We start from the raw sequence: 27,069 nt of genomic DNA, 5'->3' as shown, positions 1-27,069 counted from the left end.
GTAGGACAGGTGTCCTAAACAGAGCAACAGAAGATGACCTATGACCTGGGGAGGCATGCCCTTGGGCTACACCTGATTTGACACATCGGTGGGGTTTTCACTAACTACTGTAGCTTTGTTAAGGAACACAGGACGGGGCAGCACGGGGGGAAAGGACCTGCCCAGTGGAAAGAGAACGATCAAAAGTACCAAAGAGAAGGGAAGCCCGGGGGGCTCAGTCAAGTAAGCGTCTGACTTCGGCTCAGGTCATGATCTCCGCTTCATGGGTTCGAGCCCCGCATCGGGCTCTGTGCTGACCGCTCAAAGCCTACAGCCTGCTTCAGATTCTGCATCTCTGTCTCTCTCTGCCCCTTCCCTGCTCGCAGTCTCTCTCAAAAGTAAATAAACATTAAAATTTTTTTTTAAAAATACAAAAGAGAAGGGGCGCCTGGGTGGTTCAGTCGGTTGAGCATCTGACTCTTGATTCCAGCTCAGGTCATGATCTTGCTGTTCGTGGGTTCGAGCCCCGCGTCAGGCTCTATGCTAACCGCTCAGAGCCTGGAGCCTGCTTCTATGCTGTGTCTCCCTCTCTCTCTGCCCCTCCCTCACCCCTGTTTGCACTCTCTCTGTCCCAAAAAAAAAAAAAAACATTAAAAAAATTAAAAATAAAAAAACAGAATCAGGGCAGTTTTTTCAATGATGACCACAGCATTATTTCCCATTCTGTAAACAGTCTAAACGTATCAATTAAAAACAGAAATTGTCAGATTCCAAAAAGAAGCAAGAATCAAACGTATGCTGCCTATAAGAAAGACAGGTTATATAAGGTTGTATAACACCCTTCTCCCAAGAATTGATACAAGTAGATACAAATCATCAGTAAGGATATAAATTAAAGACTCAAACAATACTGTCAACCAGCTTGACCAACTGGTCAGTTTATAACTCCACTCAACAACAGCAACATACACAATCTTTTCAAGTGCACATGAACATTTTCCAAGCTAGATCATATTCCGAATCATAAATCAAAACTTGATACATTTCAAACAATTCAAACAATGCAAAGTACATTCTCAGACCACAATGGAATGAAGTTAAAAACCAGTAACAGAGGGGCGCCTGGGTGGCTCAGTCGGTTGGGTGTCCGACTTCGGCTCAGGTCATGATCTCGTGATTCGTGGGTTTGAGCCCCGCATTGGGCTCTGTGCTGATAACTTGGAGCCTGGAGCCTGCTTCAAATTCTGTGTCTCCCTCTCTCTCTGCCCCTCCCCCACTCACGCTCTGTCTCTCTCTCCTTCAAAGATAAAGATTAACATTAAAAACAATTTAAATAAAAAAAAAATTTAAGAAACTGAAAAGCAGAGAACAGACTGAAAAAAAAAAAACCAACAAAACCCTAGAACAGAGCATCCAAGGGTATACACACAATAGGAATACCAGAAGAAAAAGGAACAAAACTATTTGAGAGAATAATGACCGAGGATTAACGCCAGATGCTAAACCACAGACCCAGGAGGCTCACAGAACACCAAGCACAATAAATACCCCCAAAACTACAAATGTGGGAGCTGAACCTCCTAGAAGCACCATGGCATGCCGCCTCAGCCTAGCCCCCATGCTTCAGTGTTTCCTCAGCAAACTCCCGAGGGAGGCCGCCCAGCAGGACCCCCTGTGGACATTCAACCAGGAACTTTTCAAAATCCAGCTGGGAGGGGATGTGCCCCCATCTACACGTTTTCAATCGAGAAAATCCAGGAGCACATGGGGAAACGTGAAAAACCTCAAGTGTCTGGACTTCTGAGAGAAAACACCCGGTCAGCACAGAAAATCTTGTCACAAAAGATAGGCTAGGGAAATCATAAGTCATGAGACGTTTTCACTCAAATTACCCCTTTCAACTTGCTTTCCTTCTTATATCAGTGTCTCTTCTCATCCCCTCACTCAGACCTGTTTTTCTAGAGCCTTCCTACAGTTTATGTATTGAGACTCTTGTAAAGCACAGGGAGACCGCCCCTACAGGGTCAGCAAAGGCTGGGGTCCGTCCATCATTCGAGATGCAGGGGTGTTTCGAGACCACCTGGAATGAGGTGAGAAAACAGAGGGAAGACCCAGGACAGAGCCCACAATCAGTGAATGCGGCACTCCCGCAACCACAGAGAGCTCAGAACCAGCCCTCAAACACACACGCGTGCTCACGGCTTTGCTCTACTACTAAGGAGTCAGGAGGTCCTGTCCTGGAACAGAACCGTGTCCCGCGGAAGCCGAAGTGGCATCTCTAAAGGGACGGGCAAGTCTGTAACGGACATATTGAGTATATTTGTGGGTACAGGGACAGGAAGAAAAAGACTGCGAGAGGGGTGGGGTGTGAGAGAACAAAACCAGACTTTAAACCCTGGAGGCTGGACACCGGAGAGAAGCTCCGTGGGAAGCTCCTTTCAAGGACAGGGTGTTTCATTCAGAGACTGGTCGGGAAGGGCTTATTCCAAGCTTGCAAGTCCCACCACCTCTATGCTGACAGCACCTGGTGCACTGAGGCAATTCTGCCACTGACAGGCCGGCATCTGGGCTCTACAGGCTGAAGGACACGGCCTGGACAGGACTGTCTTTGCTTCAGACAGCAACCACAATTCAGGGTCCCCAGGCCACCGACACTTCTGGCTGACTGGCAAATCCAGAAGGTAATGCTAACCTTGAAAATTAAAAGTCATTGGGGCGCCTGGGTGGCACAGTCGGTTAAGCGTCCGACTTCAGCCAGGTCACGATCTCGCGGTCCGTGAGTTCGAGCCCCACATCAGGCTCTGGGCTGATGGCTCGGAGCCTGGAGCCTGTTTCCGATTCTGTGTCTCCCTCTCTCTCTGCCCCTCCCCCGTTCATGCTCTGTCTCTCTCTGTCCCAAAAATAAATAAAAACGTTGAAAAAAAAATTAAAAAAAAAAAAAAGAAAATTAAAAGTCATTTACCAGCAAAAAATAGATTTACTCAGGAATAACAGAGAATTGCAATTCGGGACATGCAATCACAAAACGAACTACAGGCATGGCCTGAGAACAAAAGAGAAGAATATTCTTTTAGAGAGGAAAGTGGGGGAGTTGGAAGGAGCTGTTATAAGCAAAAGGTCCACTGATGTGAACTGGGAGTTCCAAGTGTAGGGCCCTTTCATTGGCTGACTCGGGACGGTCTCATTGGCTGGGCTGTTGCCAGGGATGGAGAAAAATCTCCCTTCCTCCTGCTGGGTAGCATAGGCTTCTTCCTGTGGGCAACGCAGGGTCCGCTCTTCCCATCGGGTCTGGTCTGCAAAAGGCTGCAAGGAGTTGTACAGCCCGAGGGCTCCCCCTTCCGGCCTCCTAACTCCATTTTAAACACGGTTTCCTTTAGTCCGTTTTGCACTCCCGGGGCATCTTAGTCTGGGCTGCTATAACAAAAACACCAGAAACTGGGTGGCTTAAATCAACACATATTTATGTCTCAACAGTTCTGAAGGCTGGAAGATCCAGCCAAGAGCCAGTGCTGATAGGTTCAATTTCTGGGGAGGAACCACTTCCTGGTTCACAGCCAGCCGTCTTCTTGCTGTGTGCCCACATGGCAGAAGGGGCAAGGGTGCTCTATGGGGTGGTCTCTTTTATACAGGTACTGACCCCATTCATGAGAGCTCCGCTTTCATGACCTAATCTCCCCACCCCATACCATCACACTGGAGGTTACGGCTCAACATGTGAGTTTTGAGGCAACGTGAACATCTAGTCCATAGCACATGACCTCCCTCGGGTTCAATAATTCACAAGAACTCACAGAGCTCAGAAAAGTGCTTTACTTTTCAGTGTGTATAGACACCATATGCACGGTCTACACAGACTTGCATGCAAGAAAGACTACCAGACACCGCTTTTTACATTCACAGCTTCTAAGGCATGTCGACCAGCCTTAGCCCTAGTATTTCTCATGGGTTTCAAAAGATCTGTGTCTACAGCCCCAGTGATGTCCTGAAGAATCAACTGTTAAAAAAAATTAGCTCGTGAAATAATAGCACAAATACTCCTACTAATTAACTAAAATCAATAGTGGGGAGAGGCGGAATAAAGGAGATAACATACCAGTATTAGTTACAGATCGCAGATCCATTTCTGAGTAATTAAAACAGGGGAAGCGGCCAGTCTTGAATAATACAAAAACTTGGCCCTGCTCTGATCATGCCAGAGTGACTGAGTCAGTCCCTGACACCTGGAGTCCGGGATAGTATTTTTATGTCTGTTTCTGGGTTTTCTGACTCTTCCCCAGGGTACCAGGGGGCCATCTAGGAGGAATCTCCTCCATGATGGGATGGCCAGAGTCGTGAGTGGAGTCATCCGGTACCTCATCTGACTTATTCGCAAACGAGAAGTCAGATGAATACGATGTTGCCCCAAACCTGAGGACTCTAGGCTGGGCAGCAGCCCGGCAAGGCGAGAGGAGTGTGAGGTCTCCCCACCACAAACAGAATGGCTCGAGACAGCGAGGACACACACACCTCGATCCACATCTCCAGAGCACCTGGCAGAGTCCACCTTGGGCTACCTCCTCGCCTCTTAGAAACAGAGAGAACAGCATTTCCCCATCGGGACCTGTACGGTCGCCAGGGAAGAGCTCCCTCCGTTGCCCTCGGGTCTGCAGGGAGAGCCACAGCAGGACCCCGAGGATTAACCCTCAGCATTCTCCTCTTCTAAGCCTAGCTGTTTCCCAAGTAGGAACTGGCTTCAGACAAGGCTTTTGTTTCAGAAGATCGACGAAGATCTTTTTGACCTCTGCCAAAAGCAGAGAAGAATCACCGAAGAACACTCCTTCCCAGTGTCAAAGGAAGGAAACTTAAAAACTGCATCTGAGCCATTGCAGGGATGTCTCCCCAACAAAGATGATCTCTCTCCCAAGGAAGTGAAGGTCCTTACCGGGAGGGGATGCAGATCAACACACCTGTCAAGGGTTCGCAGAGCTCTGGGCCTGGTTCGAGAGCCCCGGGACTCCAGCACAAGGCCAGAGATGCGTTAAACTCTCAAACATTCACAGAAAAGGTCCGGGGTCCCCACGTCCCCAGTGCTTGGCCTCTTTTTTATACTACAAAGAGCCTGACCTGAGCTCCCCTCTTAGGAAAGCCCAGGATTCGTTTCACCAAAATGAGGTTAAATTTCTCCCACTTTTGGACTGGGACTTTACATCCTGACAACATCAGGATAGAAGGAGCTCGGGAAATTCTGGCAATCCATTCCCTCCTGCCCCTTAGCGGACTGGGGTTATTTTCACTGCACAGAAAACACTGCAGGAAAAGATACCCCTTGTGCTTCAGTCCCGTAGCTTGTTCTCTCACTGGCCCTGAAAGTCTCTGGGCCCCCTAGCCTGGTCAGTCCCCACATCTGGAATTAGCTCAAATGAGGAAAAGAGAAAGGGTTAGTGCAGTGCCAGTGACAGGCATGCGACTCGCAAGAGGGTCACACTGGGCCTGCATCCTGTGGCCAGGGATGAATAGGAATGTTGCTGCTTCCCACGGGACCTGCTAGAAGACTCCCTTGGCCACAGGTGGTCACCCCAGCAAGAGAACTGGCATGGTCCCGGAGGTAGCCCCACATGACTCGTCTGTATGATCATGGACCAGGGATATCAAGCTCAGCAGTCCAGTCGACAGTACTGGCCACAGTGGTGTCTACACCAGCCAGTCAAGTACCTCACAGCCCTTCGGATGAGAGGCTCTCACTGAGCACAGTTGTCAGTAAGAAGCCACGACACTCGTAAGAGCAAAACCACCACAATGTCAACCCAGGTCAGGGTCACCCTTGCCCAGTGGGGTTCCTGGCTCCAAAGCCTAAGCTATGGGAAGAAGGCCTCCCGCAAGGCTCTTGTGGGTGCAGCCAAAGAGTGTCCACCAACAGGGGGAGTGGGAAGGGTTCCCAACATGGGACCTGGGTCACCTTGACCTTGAATCACAAATTCAACACATTCAGATCATGGTTTGAAACCTTAGTCTGAAAAGTTTCCTGCTGGATTAAATATTTTAAAACCGTTGACGGGGTATGAGGTACGAGGAAAGGAAGGGAAGCAGGGTCATTCTCCAGTGGAGGGAGAGAACACATTTCTTTTAGAAACTCTGATCTGGGTGGAGACCTGCGATGGGCAGTTTCCCTTAAGGATAGAAAATAACCAGGAATCTGAGCATACACCCGAACCCCACATACAGGAGGTGAATAATACTGAAATTCAATGATATGGGATTTTTTTTTAAATCAATATATTAAGCTGAAGAGCCCTATCGAGAGTAATCAAAACATTAAGATCCAAAGGCTGCCCCAGATGGCCAGGACCTTACACCCCCCCCCCCCCCCCCCCCGAGAAAGGGCCCACAGTGGCTACAGATTCCCTCCAAGAGGAAAGGGCGCTAATGACTTTACCTCCCAAAACCCCATCCAGCTGCCAGCAGCTGGGGACCTACGGGAACAAGAGGGAGGAGGTCACCCTGCCCTGATGGGCACCAGGAGGCAGAAGTGCTTCCTGGTCCACAGCGCGATCACCTCCCCCTCCCTCCTCCTCCCCCTCCCCCCTCCCATACTCTCAACCCTGAAGAGTCGCAGGAAGCTCTGGGACAGTTCCACCTGCAGGCCTTCCACCACTGTCTTGGGCACCCAGAGGTCAGTGTCCGTGGCCGGCCTACTTGCAGGAGCAGATGGAGAGCGTGGCACCCGCAGAGAACACCCAGAAGGCCGGGTACACAGCTTCGGTAAAGTCCACCTTGAACTTACACATCAGGTGGACGTTGTCGGTGACGGCAAAGAAGATGACGAAGCCATGGTCACAGTTGAGAAGCACGCCGACCCGCGTGGCCTTGGTGGAGGGCAGCGTTTTCTCCACATTGTTGTGCCAGGCAGAGACCTTGGTATTGAACCACTCCACGCACCAGGAGGCGCTGTTGCGGCCGAGCCGGCTGTCGGGGCCCTGCCGGGGCATGCTGCCGTAGCAGATGCCCACCCCGCAGAAGTTGTTCTTCTGCAGCTCCACCTCCCAGTAGTGGATCCCCTTCCTGTAGTAGTGCAGGCCCAGCACCTGAGAGCAGTATGTGAACCTCTTGGGGTGTGGCTGGTAGTTCAGGGGCAAGTCGGCCACAGAAGCTACAGTGTAGTTCTCCAACAGAGCCACCTTGTTGTGGGCGGTGTTGTAGTCCAGGCTGAACTTAGTGGCATCTAAGAAAGCATGACCCAAGGAACCGATTACAGGGAGCCCAAAGCGTTCTCATTTTTAAACCTTGCCCCAACTGGTCGTATTTGCTCATTTCTGTTACCCACCTGTCCATCTATCCTTCCGTCTACCCATCCGCACATCCATCTACCCACATAGCCGAATATCCATCCACTCATCATCCATACACATAGCCATCTATCCACCCATTTTGTCCAGCCAGCCAGCCATTTGTCCATCTGGCTAGCCATCAATCCAGCCATCCGTCCATCTATCAGCCACCCATCTATCTATTCATCCACCCAAAGCCATTTACTGAGCACCCGATTCTGCGCAAGACGCAAGATTCTGAGCAGACTTGGCACCTGACTTCATGGAGTTCACGCCACAGCAAGCGAGGCGAGCCCCTCCACACAACACTGTGAGAACACGCGCCGCTAAGTGGTGGGCACGCCGCTACAGGGCAAACAGCTTACGTGAAGGGTGGGGAGAGCACGAGGGAACATTGCCCACGTAGGCTGGAATCTGAGCCGAGCAACAGGAAGATGAGAATTAAACAGAATCAAGCGGAGCGGGGCAGAGGGCACAGCGAGAGCAGAGCTTGGGGTCACGAGGATGGTGGGCACATGCTGGGACCAACAAAGGCTGGGCAACTGAGAGAGAGAGGCCCTGGCAGGAGAAGGGGGACATATTGGGGCCACATAGCAGAGAGTTAAGGGGTCTAGATTTTATTTGGTGGGCAGCGGGGAGCTGAACAATGTGAGCACGGAAATTACCGGACTATATTCCCCTGGTTGGGACACTCACATGGCCTCCCCGCCCTTCCTGCCACACTTCCAACCAGTTCCAGGGGAGCTGAAGACTGAGCTCAGCCCTGTGTGGTCCCCACCCTCCACCTCCTTCCTAGGACACACCCATCTCTACCCCTTCCCTCCTAGGAGACCCTGGACCCTGGGAGAAAGGTTCCAGGCAGCACTGCACAGGGACAATCCCTAGCTTGGGAACCTGAAAACCAAGAGCCCTGGGGTTTCACCACCTCCTGCCACTCCTGTGCTAGGTGGCTTAGGGCGGGATGCTTTTCAGAGCCCTGAGTCTCCCCATGGGCAAAATGAATGGGCTGGGGAACATGTTCTCTAAGGTCCTGAGCTGCTAGAACTCACTTTCCCTGCCCCCGGAGCATGGAGATCCAGAAACACTTGGCTCAGCACACCAGCAGCAGCTCAGCAGCAGTTAGTTCTGGCCCAGAGCCAGGCCTGGGTCTAGCATGGGGGAGGGGACGGCAGGAAGCTCCAGGGAGGCCGGTCCTGAAAAACCCAGGTACCCACCCATCCCCCCAGGCCTGCTACAGCTCTGGAGAAAGGGAGCCAGGGCCGCAATTTGCAAGACAGATCTTGGCCGCTGCACGGAAGTGGGTACACATGGAAGGTGCTGCTGTGTGAGGCTGCGGGTACAAAAGGGAAACCGAGGGAGCGATGGTGGGAGGAGCCTAGACCTGGCCGTGAGGCAGAAACTCCAATCACTTCCAGTCAGACAAGGGAGGGCAAGCTTGCAAAGGAGCTTAATGAGTGACCAGTGACCAGAGGGGCAGGTGGAGCCCAGGGGAGCCCAGGGACTCAGCAGCCTTAGGAAGAGAGCATTCCTGGAAGGAGGGATACAGTTGAGAGGTCCAGCCAACTGAAGGCTGAAAGGTGCCCTTGACATTTAGCTGCACGGGGGCTGCCGCTACCCTCAGCCAGAGCTGAGCGTGGGGACAGAGGCCAGACTGCCCTGAGAGAATGAGACTCTTGGTTCTGGCCCCCCACAACCCTCCCCGCCGGCCCAGAAACTTTCAGAAACACAGAGACATGCAGGGAGATTGTGTCAAGCTCCCCGGGGCATCTGACACGCAGCCACAGCTGAGGACCAGCACTGGGGGACGACATTGCAGCTTCATTTTTCCATCTTCCCTCAAAAAGATCACCAAGGAAATGAGTTTCACAACAGCTTTCCAGGCTGGTCCCCTGCCGTCCGATCTTGCAGCACTGGCCTGGGGCCCAGGAATTTGTATTTTTAACCAGTATTCAGGTGAAAGGGAGGTGGACACAGCGCAGGAGCCAAGAAAAGCTGGCTACACTGGCCGCTGTTTTCGTTTTCATTTGTTTGTTTTGCTTCGCTTTTGTGATGAGGGAGACTTAAACACGCTGCGGAGGGGCAGGGCCCAGGAGAGCAGGTGAGGACGAAGAGGTGAGTGCCAGAGCAAGAGCGTGAGTCCAGACAGAGCAGGGGCCTGGCTGGCCTTGGGGAGGGGCCAGGGAGGGCAGGAGGGAGCAGGTGTAGATGCAAGAGAAATGGCAATAACAAGAGCACGAGGGGCCCCTCTTCTCTGTGAAGCGGGGTGGGAAGGGCATGCAGAAGACTGAGGCCGTGACAAGTGGGAAGGCTCCAGAATGGCAGAGGAGCCGGCGGGAAACCTAGAGCAGGACTGAGGCACAGCCGTGGGCAGCAGGTGCCAGCCCAGAGAAAGGGACGAGCCGGGCTCACGAGGGCTGGGGGTTCAGGGCACCTCTGCAAGGTCTGTGCTGGCTAGGAAGGGAGGTGAAGAAGGGCAGGTGCTGACGGAGGACGGGCGAGTTGCCAACCGGGGTAGGGGGAGCCAAGCGGGACCTCCCAACAGCGGCGAGGGCAAAGGCCTGTGCAGAGACCTACACAGGAGAGCCCGAGGGCCAGCGGGACCGCTCGTCAGGGCCAATGCTACTCACACTCTAGGAGCTCGGGCCTGGACTTGGCTAAGAAGGTATCCAGCACCTTGGTTGTGAGGGACACCGGGTTCGGCTGCACAGCGGAGGCTTTGGCTACAGCTGGATGAGGACACAGAGAGCCGTTTTCAGAGCCAACTCAGGGTGGACACCCCACTGCCCCTTGCCCGCAATAATTCAGTCTCCAGGCCTGCTTGCTTTAAACCCAGTAACTGTTCTGGGGCTCCAAAGGTGGGCATATTGACGGGTGAGGCAGAGGCAGTGGCTGGGGAGGAGGAGGGGAAACATGAATTGGACACCTGACACAGAGTGACCAGATGGCCAGTCCTCCCTGAGGAAACTGATTTTGAAGAGCTACTTCCACAAACACACACCTGGACAGCCGGGAGGATACAGGTACGTCCAGACAGGGCTACACTCATTATTTGTCTCACTCACGTACACTTGTCCTCACCTTCAACCTCAGGCCCGCCTGCCACTAGAGGACAGAATCCCAGAACTCGGGCCCCATCGCAGAACCTAATGAGAGAGGGGGCAGCCTTCCCTGCATTTAATGCCACACCTGGGCAACCTCAAGAAACAGAAAGATGTACAAATGCGTAACTTACGAGGTTTCTTGTGTTTCTTTTCTTCTTCTGAAAAAGAAAATTTTTAGAATTAAGCTACGTTCAAGCACTGCACAGTGACACTTTCAAAATACTGTAATAACAATCATTTGCTTGAATGTGACCCATGCAAATAAAGCTAGGATGTTTTAGCTGGAAACAAGCAAATGAATCTATGGGGACAGAAACCTGCCACAGTGGTTTGAGGGATTGGGACTAATCATAAGCAGCATGAAGGAATTTTCTGGGGTAATGGAAGTTTTTTAACTTGATTTGAGTAATGGTAACACACATATGCATTTGTCAAAATTAATCTAACTGCACATGTAAGATCTGTACATTTTACTGTAGGTAAATTACATCTCTATAACAGGAAAAATGCAAGAGAAAACATACCAAAAAATAAAGGGAACCAGCAAAGAAATGGCTTGCCGAGTATCACAATAGTCTTTATTTTTTTAATGTTTATTTACTTTTGATAGAGAGACAGACAGAGACAGAGAGAATGCATGTGCATGAGTAGGGGAGGAGCAGAGAGAGGAGACAGAGAATCCGAAGCAGGTTCCACGGTATCAGCATAGAGTCTGATGCGGGGCTCAAACCCATGAACTGTGAGATCATAACCTGAGCTGAAATCAAGAGTCACACTGAGCCACCCGGGCTCCCCTATCACAACAGTCTTTAAAAACTATCTTGGAGTGTGCACCTATGAAGACTAAGTTTAGCTAAAGCAATGACTCTCAGAGCGTGGTCCCCAGAAGCAGCAGCATCACCGGAGAATCTGTAGGAAATGCAAACTCAGATCTCATCCAAACACCCGCTGAATCTGAAAGCCTGGGGGTGGGGCCCAGCAATCTGTGTTTTACAAGCCCCTGGGTGACTGCGATGCATACTCAAGTCTACTTGAGCTAGAAGATTTTGGGTTCCCTCCACCACTTTCCTCGCCACTGGAATGACAAGGGGTGTTTTGGATCTTATCCCTGCCCTCCTGCAGGGTGCTTTACGCTCCAGATAAGCCCCCCTCTCTCCTATTATCCTCTCCCTCCCCCCACACCAGCCCCCACTCAGCTCTCCTTCCTCCCACTTCTGAGTCCTTTTTCCAGGTGTTGTCTTCCCTCTGCCCCCATCTCCTCCTCACCTGCCCACTCCCACTGGACCAGCATCTTGGGAGGACCCCAGGCTGTACCACCGGCCTAGGGCACGGCACTGGCCCCCTCCCCAGTCATCACAGCGGTTCAGAGTGTCATCTACACTGTGACCGATCCACTCCTTCCCTGCCAACTTCCCCATCTCAGCCCCCGGCCGGCACCACAGCTCACTCCTGCTAAGAGCGGTGCTTGTGATCTGGGGCAGGGGCGAGGAAGCTTCTGGGGGAGCGTGACCTGAGAAGGACACAGGTGCACAGCATTTGTCCCCCTATCTTTCCCTTCCCCAGTCACACCAGGTGCCCTTCTACATTTTCCCGGTGAGCTGAGGGCTCCCTGCTCCCTCCACACCAGGCACCCTGGCCCCTGGCTCCACTCCATTTGGAAATGCCAAAGACAAACTAAACTCTAAAAGTAAACAACACAGACCAAGAGCTCCCTCATCCCCCAGGGGCAGCACTCCTCCATTCACGCTCACTTTTCAGGGAAGCAGTAACAGCCACAGTTCAGTAGCATATTTATGGCCTTTAAAAGAGCTTCACAGGGCGCCTGGGCGGTTCAGTCCATTGAGTGACCAACTCTTGATTTCGGCTCAGGTCATGATCCCAGGGTCGAGGGATCGTGCCCCGCATCAGACTCTGGGCTGAGCATAGAGCCTGCTTGAGATTCTCATTCTCTCTCTCTCTCTCCCTCTGTCCCTCTCCCCGACTCCCTCACTCTCTCTAAAATAAAAATAAAATAAGAGCTTCACAACCAACATCTCAAGTGACCCTGAGGTTCACTAATAAGAATCCCATGAGGTTGGTATCATTATGGTCCAAGTTGGACAGATGAGGAAACTGAGGACCTTTCTTCTCCCCAGCCCCCACCTCAACAGCATGTGCCTTCTCAATGCGTGGCTGATATGGCCCCAAAGGGGGCAAAAATTCATTCTTGGTGGAAGAGGGTGAAAGAAGTCTTACTCTTTATACGTATAAAAGCATAACATATAGGGGCGCCTGGGTGGCTCAGTCAGTTAAATGACTCTTGATTTTGGCTCAGGTCATGATCTTGTGGTTTGTGAGATTGAGCCCCTCATCAGGCTCTGCACGGACAGCAAAGAGCTTGCTTGCGATTCTTCCTCTTCCCCTCTGCCTGTTTCTCCACTCACTCCCTTTCAAAATAAATACACATATTTTTTTAAAAAAGCATAATATATAGGGGCACCTGGGTGGCTCAGTCGGTTGAGTATCTGACTTCAGCTCAGGTCATAATCTCACAGTTGGTGGGTTCAAGCCCCGTGTCAGGCTCTGTGCTGACAGCTTGGAGCTTGGAGCCTGCTTCACATTCTGTGTCTCCCTCTCTCTTTCTCTGCCCCTCTCCCTCTCATGCTCTCTCTCTCTCTCAAAAATGAATAAATACATTTAAAAAAATTTTTTTTAAAGCATAACATATAAACAGGCATACTGCGGGGCACCTGGGTGGCCCAGTCGGTTAAGCATCCAACTTCAGCTCAGGTCATGATCTCACGGTTGGTGGGTTCGAGCCCCGTGTCAGGCTCTGTGCTGACAGCTTGGAGCCTGGAGCCTGCTTTGGATTCTGTGTCTCCCTCTCTCTCTCTGCCCTCCCTAGCTCATGCTCTGTCTCTGTTTCTCAAAAATGAATAAATATTAAAAAAAAAAAAAAAAAGTTAAACAGGCATACCACATATGTGTGGTATTAAAATTTCACCAGTGTGGGCCATTAGGAAAAAAATGTCTTCAATGGCTGGGAGCAGGGCGGGTAAGAGAAGGGCAATAATGACAAAAGGTTAGGAAGTGCTATGATGGTACAAGCACATGACAACTCAAGACAGAACAGCGCTGAACTACCGGCGAGGGTTGGCCTCTGCTCCTCCAGGACCATGGCCAGGCCCCTCCAGGGGGCTCTGCCCGAGTGCCAAAACTTGGGTATCGCTAAGTATTTCTCAAGACAAGCCACCTTTGGTAACCTTGCAGGCCCAGGCAGCCCGCACAGCCAGTGCCGATGGGCCAGTCCTGCTAAGCACCCCAGGGGAGCTCCTGAGACAGCCCCTCCAACTTCCACTCGCTGTGGCCGTAGCCATGCCGGTCTCCAGATACACTTGGGCCCCTGGCAACCTGGGACGGGCTGAGCCCACCCAGAAGGAGCGGCAACACCTGTGAGTGTGTCGGCCAGAGCTCCGGCCAGCCACGGCCAGGCCACAGCCACAGGGACAGCAGCAGGGTTACTTACTCAGGACCTTCTTCACAAAGTGTGCGGGTTTGTGCGTGGACGCTGGGCCATGCTCTCCAAGGTTCCCTGGGCCAAAGAAGAAGGGATTAGTTTATGTAGCTCTTCCAAAGCAACCCCAGGAACCAGCTTTGCCACGGGCCGGCAGAGAAAGTGATTTACAAGGCAACTTCCACGGACTTTCCCCATCTAGTCATTTACAGGAGCTAGAAACAAGGGGACAGAAAGACAAGTTTGGTGTGTCCCTCTTTTCTCTGGCTTAAAACGTAGCCGGGATCAAGTCTTTTCTCTGCCAGCGCCCAGCTTCATGACCTCTGAACCCTCTCTACGCTTCCATTTCTCCCGGTGTAGCCGGGGATGAGCACCTTGCTTGTGGTGGGGTGGCCAAGACGCCTGGTGTGCAGTGCTGGTTCCTCTCCCTCCAGTTTTTCCACCACCCTCGTCCCCAGACCAGCGATCACTGCTGTAGCAGGAAAACAAATATGCGTGTCCAATGCATCAACAGCTTTACCCGCTACGGAGTGCACCACACCTGTCCCAGAGGCTCCTCTGCAAGGACACGTGGCTCGACAAGCTGGAATTCAAGCTCCCCCCACCCTGGGTTACACGGTAAAATCTACTATGTGCCAGACTCTGTGCTAAGCACTGGGGAGAGAATGCTGGATGAAAAACAGACCCAGCCCCTGCCCTCACAGAAATGACAATCTACTGGGGGAAGAATAAAATGACAGATGTGCAAAGGTTCCCAAGGGATGGCAAGGATCCTGGGACCTAGTCTGAGCAGTGAGAGTGGCGATAGGGAGGTCTGCTGAGAAACATATTGTTTCAACTGCTCTCTGAAGGGTGACAGGAGTTAACTGGTGAAGATGGTGGAGTCTGAGTCTTATAAGCAGTGAGAAGAGCACGTACAAAGGCCCTGTGGCAGGAAGCTTAGCATATGCAAGCAACTGAATGCAGTGAGATGTATGGGAGGAGGGGACACTTCAGGGCTGGAGAAATAGACAGGACCTGACCAGGCAGGGGCTTGTAGGGCCAGGGTCAAGAGCGTGGTCTGAAACCTACAAGCAAGGGATATTTTCTAAACAGGGTGAGAGGGAGAAATCAGATCTGCATCTTAAAAAGCTCTCTCTGGCTGTAGCAGGAGTGGATGCAGGACTATTTAGAAAGCTGCCACAGGTGATAGCTGGCAGGGGAACCACTGGACTGAGTCAGGAGATATTTAAGAAGTAAAACCTGGTGATGGACTGGATATGGCAGCATGAGGAAAAAAAGGGGGTGCCGGGGGGGAATTCCAGGTTTCTCTGACCCTAAAACCAGCCATTCTTCCACCAAACACACTGATAACCCAGGGTCCATTCAAAAGCCATCTGAGGGCCGCCTGGGTGGCTCAGTTCGTTAAGCACCCAACTGTTGATTTCGGCTCAGGTCATGATCTCATGGTTTGTGAGGTCAAGCCCCACATCGGGCTCTGCGCTGACAGTGCAGAACCTGCTTGGGATTCTCTCTCCCTCTGTTCCTCCCCCGCTTGTGCTCTCTCCCTCAAAATAAATAAACTTAAAAAAAAAAGAAAAGAAAAGAAAGAGCCACCTGAGCCAGCCTCAAGATCACATGCAGAAAGAGCCTGTCCAAAAGTCCCATCATTGACATCAAGGCCCCCAGAAATGTTTCAGAAAGGATGGCTACAATGTCAGGATGTTTCCCCACTACCTCCCAGATGGAGGGCGGATGTTTCAGGATCCCAAAACTGAAGCCCCAGTGCTCTGGGTCAAGACCCTCTCCCCGATTCCAAAATGCTGATTCCATTTCAGGGGTCCCAGAAGGGGAGCATGGGGGCTGCTAATAGTTACCTAAGCCAGTGGGTCCCTCGGGCTTCTTGTCCTGGGGCAGCCTGATATACCGCTTCAGCTCGTTTTTGAGGTCTGAGGTGCCCTGGCAGACACCCTTTATCAGCTCCTGATTCAGCTCCATCTTGGGGACGTAGACCGGCTTTGTCGAGATTCCCTGCAGTTTGATCGCTTTCTGAAACAAGCCAGGGTATTAGTTCAGGCAGCTGCGAGGAAGCCAGGGTCTGAGCTCAGCCCTCATGAACTCCAGGAGGAGATTCCCCGTGTCCACGGGCGCTCAGTCCAATCAGCCTTCTCAAATTACAGGCCAGAGGTTGCTGGGGGCTAATGTGCCACTTTTGGTCACAGCGCTGTGGATCAGGGCCCTCAGAGGCCACTCACCTACCAAGGAGGAAACTGAAGTCAAGAAATAACCAACGTGGGGGCCCCTGGGTGGCTCAGTCAGTTAAGCATCTAACTCTTGCTGGTTTCAAGTCACGATCTCACAGTTCATGAGTTCAAGCCCACGTCAAGCTCTCTGCTGTCAGCACAGAGCCTGCTTCAGATCCTCTGTCCCCTTCTCTCTCTGCCCCCCACCCCCGCTTGCACGCTCTCTCTCAAAATACATAAACTGGAAATAAATAAATAACGTGGAAGGAAAGGAGGAAAAGAAAGAGAGACAGAGAGAGAGAGGAAGAAAGGAATAGGGGGAGACAGAAAGAGAAAAAGTGTCCTGCTAGGAACACTGCCAATTGGTGGCAGGGACAAAGCTGGGACATAAATCTCCTGACCCCCGTGGATAATGCTCTTCCACTCCTCCAGCTGTGGCTGGAAAAGTACAGGAGACTCAGGACCATCTCCAACCCTCAAAAGACCAGCTCCAAACACCCATTCTAAAACTGGACAGGGCTGCCTCAGCGGGCAGAGGGTTCGGCCAGGGCACATCCAGGGAAAAGGGAGGATCTTACAAAAGTCCCCAGACTTGAGCTAAAATCGGGTCACACAACATCAAGAGGTCCCCAGACAGGGACTTAGAATTCTTCTCCGAGAGCTCTAGGCAGCTACTCCAATACACAAGAAGGACCACAGAGATGAAACTCGATGGCACTGAGCCTAGGCCTGGAAATCCGTGCAGGGGGAAGAGAAGACTCCCAGCCACTCCTCTACTCTCCCCAGGACCTGAACAAGGAACCTGGGCCTCTGAGGTGTCGTCACCCCATCGATGGGGCTCACCGGGACACCCGCTGCACGCTGCAGGCCAGGAGAAGGGGGCAGTTAAGAAGGGAAGGGCTGGCCCAAAGGAGCGGACAGCAGACACATCGACAAGCACACCTAAAACAACGCCACCACCGAGTGCTACAGCAGAGGCAGACCGACCCACTCGATCGCCAGGAAGAGCAGAAGAGCAGGATCCAATGAAGACGGGGGTGGGGGAGTCTGGAGCGGCCTTGGGAAAAGGACAGCCACGGCATTCCCATCCAATGCCGGGTCTGTCTGGGCAATGGTGATGCTCTGCTGTGGTTACAGCACGGGGCAAGAGAGGAGTGTGATGCCAAAGACAGGGGTGCTAAGGGACATGAGGTCAGATAGGGCGGGGGGGGGGTCTGTGCTTTAGAAAGACACTTCCAGGGTCCATGGGGAGGGGGGAGGGGGGAAGGGGCGTAGGCAACATTCTAACATGGCCCCCAAAATGCCCATCTGATCCAGGGGTACACACCCTATATAATCCCCTCCCTCTGAGTATAGGCAGGACAGTGACTATGGTAGGACGTCACTCCTGGAATCAGGTTACCTTAGATGGAAAAACTGAAGGAATATTGCAGATGTAATGAAGATCCCAAATCTGTTGGTTCTGAGTTCATCAGAAAGGTGAGTATCCCGGGTGGGCCTGACTTAACCAGGTAGGAGCCACTAAAAGGGACCGAGCTTGTAAGAAAGAATGAAATCTTGCCATTTGCAATAGCATGAATGGAGCTAGAGAGCATTATGCTAACTGAAATTAAGTCCGAGAAAGACAACTACCATATGATTTCACTCATTTGTGGCAATTTAAGAAACAAAACAAACAAGCAAAGAGAAAAGAGAGAGAGAGAGAGACAAAGCCAGGAAACAGACTCTTAACTGTAGAGAACTGACGGTTACCAAGAGGTGAGTGGTGAAATAGGTGAAATAGGTGAAGGGGATTAAGAGCACACACATCATGGGGCACCTGGATGGCTCAGCCAGTTGAGTGTCTGACTCTTGATTTCCACTCAGGTCATGACCCCAAAGTCATGGGATCAAGCCCCACGACTGAGTGTGGAAGTCTGCTTAGAATTCTCTCTCTCTCTCTCTCTCTCTCTCTGCCCCTCTCCCCTGTCTGCACTCTCTCCAAAATAAAAAAAAGAAGAAGAAGAAATAAATAATTTTGGAAAAAAGCACACTCATCACGATGAACACTGAGTAACGTATAGAATTGCTGAATCACTTAAGGAAAAAAAAAGAATTGTTAAATCACTATATTGTACACCTAAAACTAATGTAAAACTGTATGTGTTACACTGGAATATTAAAAAAAAAAAAAACCACAAAAACAAAGAGGGGCGCCTAGGTGGCTCAGTCGGTTAAGCATCCGGCTCTTGATTTCAGCTCAGGTCATGATTTCAGTTCGTAAGACCGAGCCCCACGTCAGTCTCTGCACTGACAACACAGGGCTTGGGACTCTAATTGTCCCTCCCCCACTAGTGCTCTCTCTCTTCTCAAAATAAATAAATAAACTTAAAAAAAAAAGAAGAATATTCTTTCTAAAAAGGAAAAAAGAAAAGATTAATAATCTAAGCAGGAAAAAAGGGAACAGACTTTCCTGGAGGGAGAAATTCTCTGCTGGCTTTGAAGAGGTAACTGCCAAGTGGAGAGAGGACCACGTACGTGGCAAGGAAAGGCAGCAGCCTGTGGGAACGGAGAGCAGACCTCAGCCACCAGCCGGCAAGAAAGCGGGGACCTCAGGCCTGCACCACGGGAAGTGAATTTGCCAGCAAGCTTGGAGATGACCCCAAGCTCAGCAGCCCAGCCGAGCTCAGCCCGTCCCAGCTCCTAAGCCATGGAGAGTGAGATAACACACATATGCTCTCCCCAGCCACTGAGTTTGTGGTAAGTTGTCACACGGCATAGAAAGTAGATACAGTGTGTCTGGGGGATGCTTCAAATGACCTCTTACAGCCCCACCTCGAGGGCCCCACTGCACCTATAATCAACATCGTAACAGCAGGCAGAAAGAGTGTTCATCAAGACCTACCTCCAGAAACTCGAACTCATCCTCCTTGGTCAGGGCAAGTTCAATCTCCTCCTTCAGAGTCTGGATCTCACTCTTGTTCTTGAGGAGGATCTGGTAAATGTTGTCGAACTTGGTACTGACTCTCTTCTGCTCCTCCTTTATCTTTCGTGTGCAGATGGCCTCTGCGGCATCAATGAGTATCTTGATTTCCACATATTCTTGTCTGAGCTGCTCCATCTTCCTGCGGGCAGTCTCCTAGCAGAGTAAGACACAGGGGCGTCCATCAGACAAAAAAGCTAAGCCTGTGTACGGAGCAGTAGTGAAGTGTGGAGCACTGGAGACTCTTCCCTGTACTTCGTGGGAGTACAGACGGGCACAACCGCTTTGGGTGGGAATTCGGCAACATCTAGTAAATCTGAAGGTGCTCAGACCAAATCAAGGAATATACTCAGATGCCCGCCCCAGAAACAGACACAAGAACGCTCACAAGCAGCATTGTTTGAATTGGCAAAACCCCGGAAAGAACCGAATGTCTAACAATACGAGACTCGAGGGGTGCCTGGGTGGCTCAGTCGGTTGAGCGTCCGACTCTTGATTTCGGCTCAGGTCACGATCTCACAGTTCGTGGGATTGAGCCCCACATCAGGCTCTGCAGTAAGTGTGCAGCCTACTTAAGATTCTCTCTCTCTCTCTCTCTCTCTCTCTCTCTCTCTTTCCCTCTCTCTCTAAAATAAATTTGAAAGTTAAAAAAATTAAAAATAAGTAAGAGACTTGATACAAATCTACAAATTATTCACAGGACAGAATATTGGATAGTAATGAAAACTAATGAGCTGGGGCAATGCATGGACAAATGAGGGAAAAACCACCTGTAGAAGAAGACGTCCAGCATGATGCTCTTCATATAAAGCTTAGAAACAGACAGAACGGCTTCCTTTCAGTAAGAGAACACCCCTGGAGTTTCTGAGGGCACGTGGCTGCCCTGCCAGACTACATTTCCGGGGATTCCCTGCAGCTAGAGTTGGCCATGTGACTAAGCTACTCCCAATGCAGTGTGAGCAAAAGTGGTATGTGTGACACTCTTCTTCCCTGTCCCTTTTACTCCCGGCTAGAACAGAGATCTGATGGTGACCCAGCTTCAACCAAAGAAATGAGGAAAACCCCCCCCATGCAGTACTAGAGTAATAAGAAAAGACTCTGGGGGTGCCTGGCTGACTGGGTCAGAAGAGCATGCGACTCTTGACCTCAAGGTCATGAGTTCAAGGCCCTCGCTGGGTATAGAGATTACTTAAAAACTTTCCATATATATATATGTATGTATGTATGTATGTGTATGTGTACATATATGTGTATGTGTATATATACATATGTATTCTTCTATACATGTGTATTCTTCTATATATGTGTATTCTTCTATATACACGTATTCTTCTATATACATTACATATATATAAAATAAATATATTCTACGTATATAAATATAATATATATAATATATAAATACATACATTCTATATATATGTATTCTTTTTATATATAATATTAAAAACTTACAAGATTTGTGAAAACTAGACAAAAAAAATCTCTAATTCTACCACTCCAATACTGGTACTACTATTCTTTTCCTATACTTCCTTCCAGTCTTTTCTCCCATACTTCCTGTAACGGGTTGAATGGTGGCCCCCAAGAGATCTGTCCAGAACCTGCGAAGCTGACGTTACTCAGCAAAAGTCTCTGCAGGTGTAATTAAGGTAGGCATCTTGAGATGACATTATCCTGGATTACCCAGGTGGGCCCTAAATCCAATGACAAGTGTCCTTATTAGAGACAGAAGAAAAGACACAGAGGGAGGAGGAGGCCATGAGAAGACATGAGGTGGGGGCTGAAGTAACACAGCCACAAGCCTAGGAACACCTGAGCCACCAGAAGCTGGAAGAGGCAAAGAAGGATTCTTCTCTAGAATGAGGAAGTGTGGCCCTGTCTTTGATTTCAGGATTCTGACCTCCAGAACTTTATGAGAATACATTTCTCCTTGTGAGCTGTGAGCGGAGGTTGTGGTAATTTGTTATGACAGCCCTAGAACTGATACATTTTATTTTTATAAAAAGATGTAACTCTAGTGAGTATACACTTTTGCTTCCTGTTTTTTTTCCCATTTAAACCATGACCACTTGGGGCTTCCAACTCGTGATTTCCATTCAGGTCATGATCTCGCGGTTGTGGGATCGAGGTCCGAAGCACAGAGCCTGCCTGGGACTCTCTCTCTCTTTCCCTCTCTCTCTGCCCTTCCCCAGCTCGTGCTTGTGCGTGCTCTCTCTCAAAATAAATAAACATTCAAAAAAGAAAAGAAGAAAAGAAAGAAAGAAAGAAAGAAAGAAGAAAGAAAGAAACATAATCACTTTTTATATTAATACTTTTTTCTTCATGATTTTTTTTTAATGTTTATTCATTTTTTACTGACAGAGAGAGACAGAGTGCAAACAGGGTAGGGGTTGAGAAAGGGAGAGAGAAAGAATCCAAAGCAGGCTCCAGGCTCTGAGCTGTCAGCAAAGAGCCCAAAGTGGGGCTCCAACTCCCCAACTGCGAGATCACGACCTGAGGCGAAGTTGGACGCTTAACCAACTGAACCACCTAGGTGCTCCTTCATGACTTTTTTTTAAGTCAGCTCTACGCCAGCACGGGGCTCGAACTCACAATCCCGAGATCGAGAGTCCCATGCTCTACTGACTGAGTCAGCCAGGCACGTCTATATTACTACTTTTTAACCCTAATTTTTAGTGATTGACCCCGTCCTCCTCACACCAAGGTCAGGGCTCGTAGACAGTATTCAGTCTGGGTCTATGAAGGATCTCCCCTGGGGACATGGCTTTCTGGATGTCCTGCATGGGTGATGTCTAATTCCAACGCCATGTGTGACACCATGTGTGTAGCCCTGTGGAAATCAGAGCTGAGCCTGTCCTGCCTGGAGGCTGAGGGAGGGTCTGGGGCCGGGGCTGGCAGTGGACAGCCCTGTCACTCACCCGTATGTCCTGCTGCCTGGCTCTCACGTCCTCCAGCGCCCTCGATGCACCATTGATCTGATCGCATATGATGGTCAGTTTATGCTTCAGCTTGGTCTGCGGAGAAAACAAGCAGGTGAGAAATCACCTCAGCCCAGCCCCCACCAGCCAACACCAGAACGGTCCCACAGGCGTTTCTACTGGCCCAGGTCTTGCCTGCCTGTAGCTGTTTGAAGCATTCTCTTATTTATTGCCTCCCTTCCAACTTTTAGAGGGACAGTACAAGAAAGAAGTTAGGAGCACAGGACTTAGACCGACCCATTCCCAGCTGTCCAAAAGTCTCTCACCTAGGTCCTTGGCCTTGAAATAGATACAAATGTTCCCACCCCGCAGGGCTAGTAGGAGGATTAACTGAAACAATGTAAGGATTTAGCATAGTGCCTGGATCCTAGTACAGCCAAACTAAATGTCAGGTTGCGTTACTAAGAGCTGCTTCGTTGTCACACCCATTTTACAGACAATGAAACTGAGGCAAGAAGCCCAGCAAGGGGGCCAAGTTCACACCATAGCCAGAACAGCTGGGGCTGGGACAGTTGCTTCAGTCATTCAAGCCAGCCCTCCCACTGCAAACAACCAGAAAAGCAGACAAATTACTGGGAAGAAAAATCTGCTTAATGACAAGGGAGAGCTAACTAAGCAGGGAAGGATGACACAGCCAAGATCTGGGAAAAGGAAAACCCAGAGAGAAAAGCCTGGTTTCTGGAGTTGTTCTCCCAGAGTCATCTGCCAATTCCAGAACACAGCTGGAAGAGCCACGGTCAACCTCAGGGAAGCAGGAACAAGAGTCAGAGTCCAAGGCTCATTTGGTATGCCCCACAGGCAGGGACCTCCACGGGCTAACACCCTAAGAATGAGGATCAACAAGCAGGAGGCCAGTCCACCACCAGGTCAACCCCCGAAACTGAATTAAGGTGACTCAGAATTACAAAGTCCTTAACCACCTCCAGGAACCAAGGTCAATTATGCATGAAGGAAAATAGTATCATCTTAGGTCTCTTAGTATTTCTATCAATTTTCAGAATCGATATTGGAGTGTCCTGCCTCCCTGCTCAGGTGAAACGTTATGGTGTAGAAATGGCAAGGAAAATCACCACCACCGTAAGAGTAGCTAGTGTTTCTTATATATTCACTGCAAGCCAGGCATTGTTCTAGTGCTTTTCAGGTATTAACTTAAAGCTAAAAACAACACTGTAAAGTGGGAGTGACCCACCCTTTATAAATAAGGACACTGAGGGGCGCCTGGGTGGCTCAGTCGGTTAAGCGACTGCCTTTGGCTCAGGTCAAGATCTCGAGGTTTGTGAGTTCAAGCCTCGCGTCAGGGTCTGTGCGGACAGCTCAGAGCCTGGAGCCTGCTTTGGATTCTGTGTCTCCTTCTCTCTCTGCCCCTCCCCCTCCCCCTCTCTCCCTCTCTCTCTCTATCTCTCTCTCTCTCTCCCTCCCTCTCTCTCTCTCTCAAGAATAAACATTGAAAAAAAAACCACATAAATAAGGACACTGAAGCAGAGTCATGAAGTGGCTCGCCCTAGGTCACATCTCTGTGAACTGGTGTTCCAAGATCCTGGTGTTACAATCAAAGCACTGAGTACGTTAGAAATGTCTAGACAAAAAACATTTACTTCCCCTAACGAGCTAGCTCAACATCCCCAGCCCTCCCACACCACTAGAGATATTCAGTTCCGAACCTGACCTTGAATCTGGATTTGAACAACACAGTGACAAGTCACATAAGGCGCTAGAAGCGGAGACCAAGGCCACACTAACTTGACCCCGAAAGCCCAAGTTACTGATGGTGTTTCCAATTCAACCTCTGTGACAGTGCCCTCTGACCTGGCCTCTCACAGTAGCCAAGATAAACTGTGGGCCAAAGGCAGGAGGCCAGGCCATGGCAGATCCGGCCTCACAGGGGTCAGAACGGCAAGAGAACTCAGAACACCTGGGGGCTGCCAACAGCCCAACACTGTTCCACCTCCAACAGCCACTCTTAGTGCACCCCAGACCTCTGTGTTCGGGAAAACTTTATCTGTCAGTAATCAAACACATATGACAGTCCCCTGATGGCAGAGAGGGGCCTCCCTGGCTCCAGACACAGGAAAGTGGCCAAGGACTTTGAGAGGTGCAACATTCCCCTCATCCAGGGTAGAGAACTTTTTGAAGTTCTGAGGACCTGTTCACAGATCAGGGACTTGGGTCCGCCATGAGGGGAGGCAGCAGAGTCCCGGGTCTGCCCCACACCAGTGGTCAGGACGAACCAGCCTCCCACAGCTGGGGCACTGCCCAGATGGGGCTGGCTCTGTCCCAGCAGTGAGCGGTGGCAGGGCTAGACGTGGAGGCTGATGGAAGAAGCAGCAAGGCAAGGCCAGTTACAAGGATTACAAAGCCAAGCGAGTATGGCACACAGGTACACTGGGTGCAGACTCCAGTTCCGGGCCCCAGAGGCTGAGAGAGACAGCTGTAGCTCCAGGCCAGGCTGAGAGGAACCCTCCTGCCCCTACTTGCCTTCTGCCTCCCTGGATAAGAACTTCTAGAAGAGCCTTTTGGCAGAAGCCGGCTGCCCAAGTGCTCAGGGACAGGCCCGGGCACCCCAGGGCCACGAAGATCTTGGTCGCCTGACACCACCCCCAGCAAGCTCTCTTCCCAGAAACTACACCGGCAGGGCTTAGGCAGCGCTCACCCGGCTAGGAAGAAGAGGCAGAATTCAAGCTCAGGTCTCAACACCCAGCCCAGGTCAGAGCCTGGGTCAACCAGCCACCTGCCTGACACCAGGACCTGCCCACAAAGCACTTCCCACACAGCTCATCTCCCCAGAGCCTCCTGACCACCCTTGCAGGTCGAGAAGAAATGCTCTTAACCCCATTTTACAGATGAAGAAGCGGGACTGGGAGAACTGCAGCGACTTGCCCTGAACCACAGCTGATATGGAGCAGAGCAGGGCTCCTGGCTGGAAAGGCGAGGCAGGTTCTTTAGTGTGGCAGCTGGAGACCCTGGCGGCCAGGCCCGACATAGCTGTGCCTCAAAGGTCAACCCCTGGCCGTGCTTTGAGGTCTGGCCTCTAAGACTCAGGGAAGAAGTCCTAAGGGACCCAGCTCAGACAGAGAAGCAGACCAGGCCTGGGAAGGCCCATGGCTTCACAGGAGCAGGGCTCGGAGCCTGGTCCCGGCGCCACCGCAAACCTCCGCCGGGTCTCTTATCTCCTTCGACAACAGGACAGTCCTTGACTGTGACAATGAAAGGCAATCAGGCCATGCCTCGGAGCTCAGGCTGCTATAAAAAAAGGTGGTTCAATTACACCTTTCAGCCTCTGCCTTGAGTCCACAAGGGGAAGTTATGATTTCCCCCAAACCACTAAAATCAACACAGATCTGGAAGGCCCCCTACGAAACCACCTGGTCCCGCCTCCTTGCTTTACTGATGAAGACTCAGGCCCCAGGGACCAAAGGCTGTGCTCAAAGTTGCACAGCCAAGGTGGAGGTCACTATGGTGCAAGAGTTTGGCTGTCCCTCTGGGTAGTATCCAGAGATATTTGGGACTCTGCCCACCATCCTGCTCAAAACGATCCTCCCTGGTCACTCTCTGGCTCACCAAAAGTTTTTGCACACATGACCTCAAGCCTGCAAGAATGTCGCATGCTCCATGCACTCAGATATAAGGGTGGTCATGGGGAGAAACGGCAAACCGTAGAGTTAAACCCGTTGGGGTCCCAACAGCTCAGGCTAAATTAACTTCTCTGGACCTCCTTTTCCTCAACTGTAAAATGGAACTAACTATATTCAATTCCAGCTGCCGGGATTTAAATGCGGAAACAGGGGCGCCTGGGTGGCGCAGTCGGTTAAGCGTCCGACTTCAGCCAGGTCACGATCTCGCGGTCCGTGAGTTCGAGCCCCGCGTCGGGCTCTGGGCTGATGGCTCAGAGCCTGGAGCCTGTTTCCGGTTCTGTGTCTCCCTCTCTCTCTGCCCCTCCCCCGTTCGTGCTCTGTCTCTCTCTGTCCCAAAAATAAATAAACGTTGAAAAAAAAAAATTAAAAAAAATAAAAATAAAAATAAATGCGGAAACAGAGGTAACCTTCAGGGCTCATATTTGACGTTGGAAACCCTCTGCTAAACACCATCAGACAAATACTAGGCTTAAGGCAAGCAACCACCTGTCTTCAGCATTCCCCTTTTTAAGACAGAGGGTGGGGGGAAGAGGGTGGGCCAAGGATGACAGAGGAGGGCTGTGTGTTCTCCCCGCCCCTTTCTATTACGACGCTGGGGACGCCCTGCCCCGGTTCCCAGGCCCAGCAAGGCCCATCCCCCTACCCCAGGTGATCCGTGGTGGGCCACTATGCCCACAGTGGCTCCCTCCCCCAACACCCCTTACCTGCAGGTCTGCGCTGGCCTGGCTCAGGGTCTCAGGCGAGCAGGCCTTGTGCTCCACCAGGCAGATGTGGCAGATGCACTCATCATGCTGGGGGCAGAAGAAGTCCCGCAGCCTGTTGTGCTGGGGACACTTGCGGCGCATCAGGTCCTTGACGGGCGGCTGCAGCTGGTGGTCCCGAAAGGCGGGGCTGTCGAGGTGCGGCTGCAGGTGTTCCTGGCAGAAAGAGGCCATGCACACCAGGCACGTCTTGACGGCGGGCGCCTTCAGGCAGTGGTCGCAGGCCACCTGGCAGGGCGGGCTGGGCTCCGCGGCGCGGGCGGGCGGCGTGCAGCCGTCGGGGGGCGACGGCGCCACCCGGGCCACCTCGGCCTGCAGGAACTGCTCCACCACCGCGCACAGCACCGTGTTCTTGTGCAGCTGCGGCCGCTCCTGATAGCTGGCGCGGCACTGCGGGCACAGGTACGGCGGCTCCTGGACGGCCCACGTCTCGTCCAGGCACGAGCTGCAGAAGTTGTGGCCGCACGGGGTGGTGACGGGCACCTTGAAGTGCTCCAGGCAGATGGAGCACGACAGCTCCTCGGCCAGGGGGACCAGCTCCGCCATGGCGCTCCTGGGGACCGGACGAGACGCGCTGGCACTTCGGGCGCGAACGCCGCGTACGCCCCACACAGCCTAGGAAACGAAAGTGAGC

At 51.4% G+C, this 27,069-nt stretch overlaps 1 protein-coding gene across 2 annotated transcripts; it reads right to left on the bottom strand.

Moving 5' to 3' along the window:
• Positions 1–6,224: 6,224 nt before the first annotated feature.
• Positions 6,225–27,069, bottom strand: TRIM25 (tripartite motif containing 25). 2 transcript variants are annotated; one of them, XM_030295697.2, is made up of 9 exons: positions 26,379–27,051; positions 21,983–22,078; positions 18,984–19,217; positions 15,734–15,905; positions 13,890–13,955; positions 10,516–10,542; positions 10,091–10,172; positions 9,911–10,011; positions 6,225–7,177 (listed from the first exon to the last, which is right to left on the bottom strand). In XM_030295697.2, the coding sequence occupies exons 1-9, from the start codon at positions 26,979–26,981 to the stop codon at positions 6,648–6,650; spliced, it is 1,911 nt and encodes a 636-aa protein (XP_030151557.1). In that variant the 5' UTR covers positions 26,982–27,051; the 3' UTR covers positions 6,225–6,647. The 2 variants fall into 2 exon arrangements, with proteins under 2 accessions (XP_030151557.1, XP_030151556.1); XM_030295696.2 differs by lacking the exon at positions 10,091–10,172 and having other exon boundaries at positions 9,911–10,009; positions 26,379–27,069.

This window comes from Lynx canadensis, chromosome E1, assembly GCF_007474595.2.
Source record: "Lynx canadensis isolate LIC74 chromosome E1, mLynCan4.pri.v2, whole genome shotgun sequence".
In the NCBI taxonomy this organism is placed as follows: Eukaryota; Metazoa; Chordata; class Mammalia; order Carnivora; family Felidae; genus Lynx; species Lynx canadensis.
This window is presented reverse-complemented; position numbering and strand designations above follow the sequence as displayed.

What these genes read in the sequence shown, in the direction of transcription:
- TRIM25 (XM_030295697.2), bottom strand. Translation starts at nt 26,981, where the DNA reads ATGGCGGAGCTGGTCCCCCTGGCCGAGGAGCTGTCGTGCTCCATCTGC. An exon ending in CTTTGTGAAGAAGGTCCTGA is followed by an intron (nt 10,543 to 13,889) that starts GTAAGTAACCCT and finishes TTTCTTTTTCAG; the next exon opens with AAGAAGAAAAGAAACACAAG. An exon ending in TTAAAGCAAGCAGGCCTGGA is followed by an intron (nt 10,012 to 10,090) that starts GACTGAATTATT and finishes GTGTCCTCATCC; the next exon opens with AGCTGTAGCCAAAGCCTCCG.